This window comes from Triticum dicoccoides, chromosome 3A, assembly GCF_002162155.2.
Source record: "Triticum dicoccoides isolate Atlit2015 ecotype Zavitan chromosome 3A, WEW_v2.0, whole genome shotgun sequence".
In the NCBI taxonomy this organism is placed as follows: domain Eukaryota; kingdom Viridiplantae; phylum Streptophyta; class Magnoliopsida; order Poales; family Poaceae; genus Triticum; species Triticum dicoccoides.
This window is the reverse complement of record NC_041384.1, coordinates 658,948,695-658,958,018: the sequence shown is the minus strand read 5'-3', so window position 1 is coordinate 658,958,018 and position 9,324 is coordinate 658,948,695. Positions and strand designations below refer to the sequence as shown.

At 43.7% G+C, this 9,324-nt stretch overlaps 1 protein-coding gene across 2 annotated transcripts; it reads left to right on the top strand.

Annotated features, from left to right (window-relative positions):
* The first annotated feature begins 3,325 nt into the window (after positions 1-3,325).
* Positions 3,326-8,315, top strand: LOC119270019 (DEAD-box ATP-dependent RNA helicase 30-like). Of its 2 annotated transcripts, XM_037551962.1 has the most exons (10): positions 3,326-3,557; positions 3,650-4,077; positions 4,257-4,436; positions 4,523-4,684; positions 4,765-4,919; positions 5,009-5,101; positions 5,351-5,436; positions 5,541-5,767; positions 7,301-7,534; positions 7,922-8,315. In XM_037551962.1, the coding sequence occupies exons 1-10, from the start codon at positions 3,499-3,501 to the stop codon at positions 8,020-8,022; spliced, it is 1,725 nt and encodes a 574-aa protein (XP_037407859.1). In that variant the 5' UTR covers positions 3,326-3,498; the 3' UTR covers positions 8,023-8,315. The 2 variants fall into 2 exon arrangements, 1 of the variants encoding a protein (XP_037407859.1); XR_005133889.1 differs by lacking the exon at positions 7,922-8,315 and having other exon boundaries at positions 3,328-3,557; positions 5,541-5,911; positions 7,301-7,436.
* The last annotated feature ends 1,009 nt before the right edge of the window (positions 8,316-9,324 follow it).

Below are 9,324 nucleotides of genomic sequence, written 5' to 3'. Positions count from 1 at the left end.
GAAATATGAGGACACCGCTTAGGAAAGGTATGGAATCAACACTTGACATTGAAGCAACTCGAATACCACAAATAAAAGAAAACAAAGGATTGGCTTGCAGAATAAGCCGGAAACAAACATATGATAGATCCCATATCGTATCATGTGTCTGTTGGAAAGATATCCTACGTGATACTTGAATTCCCACTTATAAACTCCTGAAACTTTCCAGTTATGCAATCAGGTGTTGAGGATACATGGGAAGCATAATATCTCACCAAAACTAGCAAATCCTACATCCAACTGTATCCATCCTTCAACACATAACCAAGAAACCTTCGGAAATCATTTACCTCAACATTCGAAAAGCATCCGTTATACGAGTTATGGCAATACTCCCAAACTCCCGCCCCAGTACTGGGTGGCGTCGAGGTTATCTCACCAACAATTGCATAAAGGAGATTTTCGATGTCGGCGAAACTCAGGTATTCCAGAACTGCAACGATAAAATTGTGACGACAACACCTCAGAGCTCAACTACCCGGGACACTGCAACAACCCCTAAATGTCATGAGGCACCAAGAACAATGTTCTCGTCACAAAACCATTGGAACGACTCCAAGATACCCGCGTGATCCTAAATTTTTTTCGTGAAATTTGAGGAGAGAAGAGTCAAAACTCTACGTCAGGAGGCCTCACCAGAGCGACGAAGGGACTGAGAAGTAAAAAGAATCCTACTCTCCGATATATATAATCCTATAAGACTCAAAACATTTTTCTAGACTCAACAACGCCAGCGATTCGAACAAGCAGGGGGCTCCTAAGTCGGGGAAGGCTCTGATTACCAACTTGTAACACCTACTATGCGGTTATGCCTCTAAGTCGTGCTCCGACACGTGGGAGATATAGCCGCATCGTGGGTGTTACAGATGCCTACATAAAAATTGCGAAGAAAAACGGAAGTAGATTGCTTCCTAGTAGATCTATTTTACGCATTGCAAATTCTGAACCAAGCATCTTTTAGGTTTTCTCCCTCCCTTTGTTTAAAATTAAGGACCTCATTCTCAGGAGACAAAGGAGTAGATAAAGGACTAGCCATAACGATGAAGCAAGCGAAAGAAAAAGCGAAAGAAAAAGAGGGCAAATAAAACGACAAGGGTGAAGTGGGGAAGAGAAAAACGAGAGGCAAATGACAAATAATGTAATGCGAGGGATAAGCGTTTGTGATGGGTACTTGGTATGTCTTGACTTGTGCGTAGACTCCCCGGCAACGGCGTCAGAAATCCTTATTGCTACCTCTTGAGCACTGCGTTGGTTTTCCCTTGAAGAGGAAAGGATGATGCAGCAAAGTAGCGTAAGTATTTCCCTCAGTTTTTGAGAACCAAGGTATCAATCCAGCAGGAGGCCACATGCAAGTCCCTCGTACCTACATAAACAAATAAGAACCTCGCAACCAACACGATAAAGGGGTTGTCAATCCCTTCACGGTCACTTACGAGAGTGAGATCCGATAGAGATAATAATAATAAGATAAATATTTTTGGTATTTTTATGATATAGATTGGAAAATAAAGATTGCAAAATAAAATAGATTGAAAACTTATATGATGGAGAATAGACTCGGGGGCCATAGGTTTCACTAGTGGCTTCTCTCAAGATAACATAGGTATTACTGTGGATGAACGAATTACTGTCGAGCAATTGATAGAAAAGCGAATAATTATGAGAATATCTAGACATGATCATGTATATAGGCATCACGTCCGTGACAAGTAGACCGACCCCCGCCTGTATCTACTACTATTACTCGACACATCGACCGCTATCCAGTATGCATTTAGAGTATTAAGTTCATAAGAACAGAATAACACATTAGGTAAGATGACATGATGTAGAGGGATAAACTCAAGCAATATGATATAAACCCCATCTTTTTATCCTCGATGACAACAATACAATACGTGTCGTTTTTCTTTTTGTCACTTGGATCGAGCACCCCAAGATTGAACCCAAATCTAAGCACTTCTCCCATTGCAAGAAATATCAATATAGTAGGCCAAACGAAACTGATAATTCGAAGAGACTTGCAAAGATAACCAATCATGCATAAAAGATTTTAGAGAAGAATTAAATATTATTCATAGATTGACTTGATCATAAACCCACAAATTCATAGGATCTCGACAAACACACCGCAAAAAGAGTTACATCGAATAGATCTCCAAGAAGATTGAGGAGAACTTTGTATTGAGATTCAAAGAGAGAGAAGAAGCCATCTGGCTAATAACAATGGACCCGAAGGTCTGAAGAAACTATTCACACATCACCGAAGAGGCCATGGAGTTGAGGTAAAGGCCCTCCGTGATCGATTCCCCCTTCGGCGGAGCTCTGGAGAAAGCCCCAAGATGGGATCTCTTGGGTACAGAAAGTTGCGACGGTGGAAATATGGTTTCGTGCTGCTCCTGGTTATTTTCAGGGTATATGAGTATATATAGGAGGAAGAAGTGGGTCGGTTGAGCCACGAGGGGGGAGGGCGCGCCCCCCTGCCTCATGGACACCTCATTCGTTTCTTGACGTCCACTTTAAGTCCTCTGGTTCAAGTTTTTTCTAAAAATCACGTTTCCAAAGGTTTCATTCCGTTTGGATTCCGTTTGATATTCCTTTTTCACGAAACACTGAAATAGACAAAAAAACAGCAATTTGCACTGGGCCTTGGGTTAATAGGTTAGTCTCAAAAATAATATAAAAATGTAAAATAAAGCTCATTAACATTCAAAACAGATAATATAATAGTACGAAACAATAAAAAATTATAAATACGTTGAAGACGTATCAAGTAGCTTCCTCTTGTGCGCACATTGGACTAGTTCCGCCATAAGGGCAAAGTTCTCTAAATCAGATTATAGTGAGTGAGCTGCAACATGTCCTCAAGGCCGGCCTCTTCCTTTCCCCCACCCGATGTGTATCCCTCACTCGCCATCTCCCAGCAGTCCATCCATCCGAGAGCCGGTGCTCGAAACAATCGGAGACTCGCGGCAGCGGAAGACCGCCGGCCGGTGGACATACCACGAGAAATTTTTAGGGTCCATATATATGTAACCCTATAGTTATTAGTGTTTTTTTAGCAATGCGCACAAGTTATTAGTGCGTGGGCCTACTACGACGTCAGCTCCACGCCACGCAAAGCCCAAGATATTTAGCCCGGCCCGTCGACGCGCGGCGAGTTGCGTGAGGGACTTGTGCTCCTCGGACCCGAAGTCGGCAGACTATTCTCTGATTTCCGATACGTCGGCCACGAAAACCTAGCCCCCGTCCCGTTCCCGTCCCGTCCCCACACGCACCACCATCAAAAGCACACCCACCGCCCGCAAGCGCAAACGCACGCCTCCACCCGCCCGCCGCCTCGTGCCCGACAGATCCACTCCTCCAAATCTATCCTCCCCGAGCGTCCCCGGCGGCCTCCCTCCACCAGCGCCCCCCCGCCGATCTCCGGCCAGCCCAATCCCCCGAGCGGCCGCCATGAATCCCTACGCCGACAACCGCTACGCCGACCCCTCCTCCTACCGCGACAGGCGCAGGTACGCGACCCCCCTTACCCAACCCTAGCTCGCGTGTTGAGCATCCTCGATCTGATCTGACATGAGCTCGCTCGGTTGATTCCTCCGTGCAGCGACCTTGCCGCGGCCCCTATACTCGCCCCGCCCGTCCCCGTGGCCCCCGCCCAGAACCCCTACGCCGCGCCGTACACGCCCATGGCCGCCCCCGTCGGCGGCTTCGGCCAGGGCGGCGGAGGCTACGGCGGTGGCATGGGATACGGCGGTAGAGGTAGAGGCGGCGGTGGCGGTGGACCAGGTGGCTTCCGTGGCGGCGGTGGCAGAGGAGGCAGCAACGGGAGGGACGGGCTCGACTCGCTCAACCTGCCCAAGGCGGACTTCCGGGGCCTTATACCGTTCGAGAAGAGCTTCTACGTGGAGTGCCCCGCCGTGCAGGCTATGTCGGACACGGAGGTGGCGCAGTACCGTCAGCTCCGGGACATCACCGTGGAGGGCCGGGAGGTGCCCAAGCCTATCCGCTTCTTCCATGAAGCTAACTTTCCAGGTATGCAGTGGTAATTTGAAGCATAACGTTATCCTAGCCGCGAGCTGCTTAAGCTGGGAGTACTGCAGCATGCCTTGTATGAAGATGAACATGATTATGTGCCCTTTTCACTATGTTTGAACAGATTACTGCATGCAAGCAATTGCTAATTATGTGCCCTTTTCACTATGTCTGAACAGATTACTGCATGCAAGCAATTGCTAAGTCCGGATTTGTGGAGCCAACGCCTATCCAAGCTCAGGGTTGGCCGATGGCCTTGAAGGGCAGGGACGTGATTGGTATTGCAGAAACTGGATCTGGGAAAACACTATCTTACATACTACCTGGTTTGGTTCATGTTGGTGCACAGCCTCGACTAGGTATGTTCCTATTGTTGCATTATGCATGCTATAAATTGTTGATAGATTTGATCCATCTTATTAATCAATGATTGCAATGGATGTAGAACAAGGTGATGGCCCGATTGTCTTGATCCTTGCTCCAACAAGAGAACTGGCTGTCCAAATACAGGCAGAAGCTACAAAATTTGGATCATACTCGAGAACTAGAAGCACATGTATCTATGGTGGAGCACCTAAGGGACCACAAATACGTGACCTAAGGAGAGGTATTTAGTGCTTCTACATACTTCTTTTTGAGAATAATGATTTCGAAGCTAACTCTGTTGCCTGTGATCTCTATTGCTAGGAGTTGAAATTGTCATTGCAACACCTGGCCGGTTGATAGATATGCTGGAAGCTGGTCACACAAACCTACGTCGGGTTACATACCTTGTCCTGGATGAGGCAGATCGTATGCTCGATATGGGTTTTGAACCTCAGATTCGAAAAATATTGGCACAAGTATGTACTTCCAGAGCTGACTACGAAATCTTATGATTTACTCCTGTTTCCATGTTTCTTATGGTATTGCATGCTTCTGCTGTTGATAGATCCGTCCGGACAGACAAACCTTGTACTGGAGTGCCACGTGGCCGAGAGAAGTTGAAACGCTGGCTAGACAATTTCTACAAAACCCTTACAAGGTGTGCATGGTTTCCGCTGTGTCATTACTTACATTCCTTTTGTGACCTTCAATTCAAAAGGCACAGATACGTCCAAATCTGGCGTATGCACGTCTAAAATGCTGGCGGCACGGGGCACATAGGCTGATAGATCTGTCCAGACAGGCAAACCTTGTACTGGAGTGCCACATGAAGTTGAAATGTTGGCTAGACAATTTTGTTCATTCAGCCATTAACTTTTCACATGTAATCCTATGCTATGCTATGCAGGTAATGATAGGAACAGCTGAACTTAAAGCTAACCATTCCATACAGCAAATTGTTGAAGTTATCTCGGATCATGAAAAATATCCCAGGTATGTACTACTCACATCCTATCTAGTAGTACACTAAGTCACAATTCAGTCTAGTAGTTACAGAACTGACAATATGTGTTCTGTTTCCACTTCTTTTCTGTCAGGCTAAGTAAACTTTTATCTGATCTGATGGACGGGAGCCGAATCTTGATATTTTTTCAAACAAAAAAGGAATGTGATAAGGTCACTCGGCAACTTAGAATGGACGGATGGCCAGCATTATCTATACATGGTGATAAAGCTCAGTCTGAAAGGGACTATGTTCTGGCAGAGTTTAAGAATGGGAAGAGTCCTATAATGGCTGCCACAGATGTAGCGGCACGTGGTCTTGGTATGGTGACTTGTTTGAATATTAGGATTATGTTATAGTTCCAAGTGCTCAGGGATGATAAGTCGGAGGGCTGTTCAGCTGCTTTTGGTTGAGTGAACTGAACTTGTGGGTTGGTGGTGTATGCGAGGTGCTATCAAGTCAGAGGTAGATCATCTTTTCCCTCCGTTTGCCTCACTTGAGCGTAAGCAATTGGCAGTGTTACCAGGGACTTCAGTTTCCATCTATCATGGTAACTAAGTTGGCTACGATTTAGAGACCTGTTAGACCCGTGGGCTTTGCATTTGAGGGAGATCCTTAACTTACTTTTAAAGAGGGCAATATACTATTTAGCTTCTGTTAGTTGATTTTTTTAGCATCTTTGCTTGAGCATCTATTATTTAATATGCATCTTAATGGTTTTCCAACTATCCTTGGAAGACATCTTCTGTAAGCATTGCTAAATATTTGTTGCTGTCTTCTTCGGTAAGTACCATCCTTTACATGCCTTATTATAAAAAACCGTACCATCTTGGTTAACTAGCAGTAGTCCATGTTTTGCATCTTAACATCTTCCATTACATTGATTTGTCGAGATAATATTGCTAATAATTCTGAATGCACATATACCAACATGCCTAGTTATGCATAAGGCACTCCCAATGCATCATATCTTAAGTTATACTACCTCCGTACCAAACTATAAAACGTTTTTAATGGCTAAACTAGCCTACAAAAACATCTTACATTTTGATACATAGCTTGTATCATCATATACATTAAATATGTGTTTAGATACAACTTCTCTAATGTTTTGTATCTTAGTGTTGTAACTAGAAGTGTTTTTATTTAATATGTTTTGTTAGACAAAGTATTAGTTGCCATGGTTTCAGTGATATGAGCTATATCTAGAGTAAGACAAGTTAAAACTCTCTTCATGGAGCACTGTGACAGCCCTTGTTGGTGTAAAGCAATAAAAGCGCTCACACATTATGACTTGTATAGGTAATCAAGATAATTTGTTCTTCTTATAGAACTGTAAGGATCTCCCTGCCCTCTATACTTATTACCTGCTTAATAAGTGCCTCCCTTGTCTGTCGGTATCACTGCCAATTGGTATAAAGATGGTTTGTAGTATTGTCATTGAAATCCTCAAGTTGACCTCTGATGAAGCACCTAAGCATTGCGGCCTGTGTTGGATTGGTGTGGACGACAGATTTGTTCTGGTTCACATGGATACATGTTGGTGTTGGTACATCATTGGATAATAGAAGTCACACGCTCTGTAAAAAAGGCTTGAGAGTTTAAGCACCATCAATTCCACATCCAGCAGTGATTGATACCCAGTTCAGTTCTGCAGCCCCTTCGACTTGTGTTAGCTGTAGATGTTGAAAGTGAAGCCTTGTGCAGTGTTCTTTGGATCTTGTCTAAGCCATGTGCTACCTTTCTGTGGAGATCGACAATGTTGATGCCCAGTGTGGTCTGCAGTGGTATTCAGGAATCAGGGTGACGCATTTATCTTGTTTGTATGCTGATGATGGTCTTTTAATTTTGCAGATGTGAAGGATATTAAGTGTGTGATTAATTTTGATTTCCCGACAACTATCGAGGATTATATTCATAGGATAGGTCGCACTGGCCGTGCCGGTGCTACCGGGATGGCATTCACGTTCTTCACACATTCCAATGCAAAATATTCAAGGAATCTCGTTAAGATCTTGCGCGAAGCTGGGCAGGTTGTGAATCCAGCGTTAGAAGCTATGTCCAAGTCTGCTGGTTCTATGGGAGGAGGTACCCACCCAAATGTTCTCCATTTATTTAGTTAGTTTTTCTTAATGAAATTGAAATTATTAACTAGAGGGCAAATACAAATAAAGAAACAACTTTTCTGACCATGATATATTTTTATCTAGGTGGAAGAGTCCTATTAATATTTATCTAGTCTTATATAGGTTTCGGTATATTGAAATATATAAACATAAAAAAGAAGATAGGATAGGCTCATTACTTAAAAAAAAGATATGGAAATAGCTATAGAAAAAAAATGAGCGTGAGAGCCAAATGAATTGAAAGATTCATGTTTGGTTCGGGAAGAGATCATAAAAGTTGTGAGTAAAATGTTGCATACTGTGCTTGTTCTGATTCTATTTTGCTAATTTGGTCTTGTTTTGTATCCAGGAGGTAATTTCCGGTCAAGGGGCCGAGGTGGGTTTGGTGGTGGTGGGTATGGTGGTAACCGTTCTGGATCAAATTCCATTCCAGTACGTAGAAGATACTAAGACACAAACATGAAGGTCAATTCTGATGCTGGAAAAGACAGAGCGATGAAGTTTTATCTGTATACATTAGGCATTAAATTAAATGCATTTTTGGGGAATTTCTTTGAAATCCTTCTACTGTTAGAAGATCAAAACAAAAGTCATTCTTGATATTTTTGTACCGGAGCTCAAATGGAAGGAACTCATGTATCAGCGACCTTGGAGATTAGAGTAGTCTTGTCGAAACAGTGAACTAAGCGTGTATCTTTGTGGCTAATTGTCTAATTGGATTTGGTCATATGTTGTGTTGCTTCTGTTTCTCTATGTATACTGGAGGGATTCAGCTTGTTTCCCCGTGTTAGGACATATCAAACGTCCAGCAGTGTGATGTAGGTTTGCTGGAGTTCGGACCTCCTCTGGCCCACGTGGAGCCAAGTCTTCCTCACTCTGTTCCTCCTTTGTATTCGATCCTCCCTTCCAAGCTAACGCCATTGTTGTACTGCCCCTGCCGCCTTGTAGGACATCTTGGGCTCCTCTGTCCGCTGCCTAGGTATCCTTAGCTCCTATAGCTACGGTTCCAAGCTAAAGCCATTGTTGTACTACCCCTGCCGCCTTGTCGGGACGGACACCACACCTTTTAAGGCAACTTTGGTTTGGAGGAATTTCATAGGAATTTTAAAGGATAGAATTCTTATAGGATTTTTTCCTTTAGAGCCTTTTGGTTCATAGGAATGAATTCCTATTCCTATATAGGATTGGTTTCTATCCTTGACATTTCATAAGAAAATAAAAATAAGCCTAGACTTAATGGAAAAATTCCTTTGGTGTCAACCAAATGACATCTACCACAATGAATTTGGACGAAGAGTACTTCTACACAGTGACGAATCTAGCACGGAAATGAAGGGTAGGCTCAAAACATCAAGTTTCTAAGCCTTATTAGATTAAAAAGGTGGGAGAAACGATTTCGCGGCGGCCTCTCCCAGCAGCTATAGCGGCCGCCATAGCGGGCAAATCACGGCAAATAGTGGAAATTTTTCTGGTGGGAGAGATGATTTCTAGAGGGTTTTGCTCATTGTTGAGCCATTTAGAGGGATTTGTGAAGAATTTTGGCAGCAGCCATATCGTAGTGGCGAAGCTCCCAGGCAGCTATAGCAGATATCTATGAAATGCATCGAAATTTACATGTGAAACATCTCAGTAATATTGCCAGGTAGCATGTTTAGCTGAAAGAGGATTTTGGGAGGGTAGGCTTAAGCTTATTAAAGCCCCCCCCCCTAGTAGAATGGTTCACGGGCTATTTTAATCTATGAAATGCATCGA

Coding starts and splice junctions, on each gene's coding strand:
- LOC119270019 (XM_037551962.1), top strand. CDS start 3,499: ATGAATCCCTACGCCGACAACCGCTACGCCGACCCCTCCTCCTACCGC. Junction 5,768..7,300: donor TGTAGCGGCACGTGGTCTTG/GTATGGTGACTT, acceptor TTAATTTTGCAG/ATGTGAAGGATATTAAGTGT. Junction 7,535..7,921: donor TGCTGGTTCTATGGGAGGAG/GTACCCACCCAA, acceptor TTTTGTATCCAG/GAGGTAATTTCCGGTCAAGG.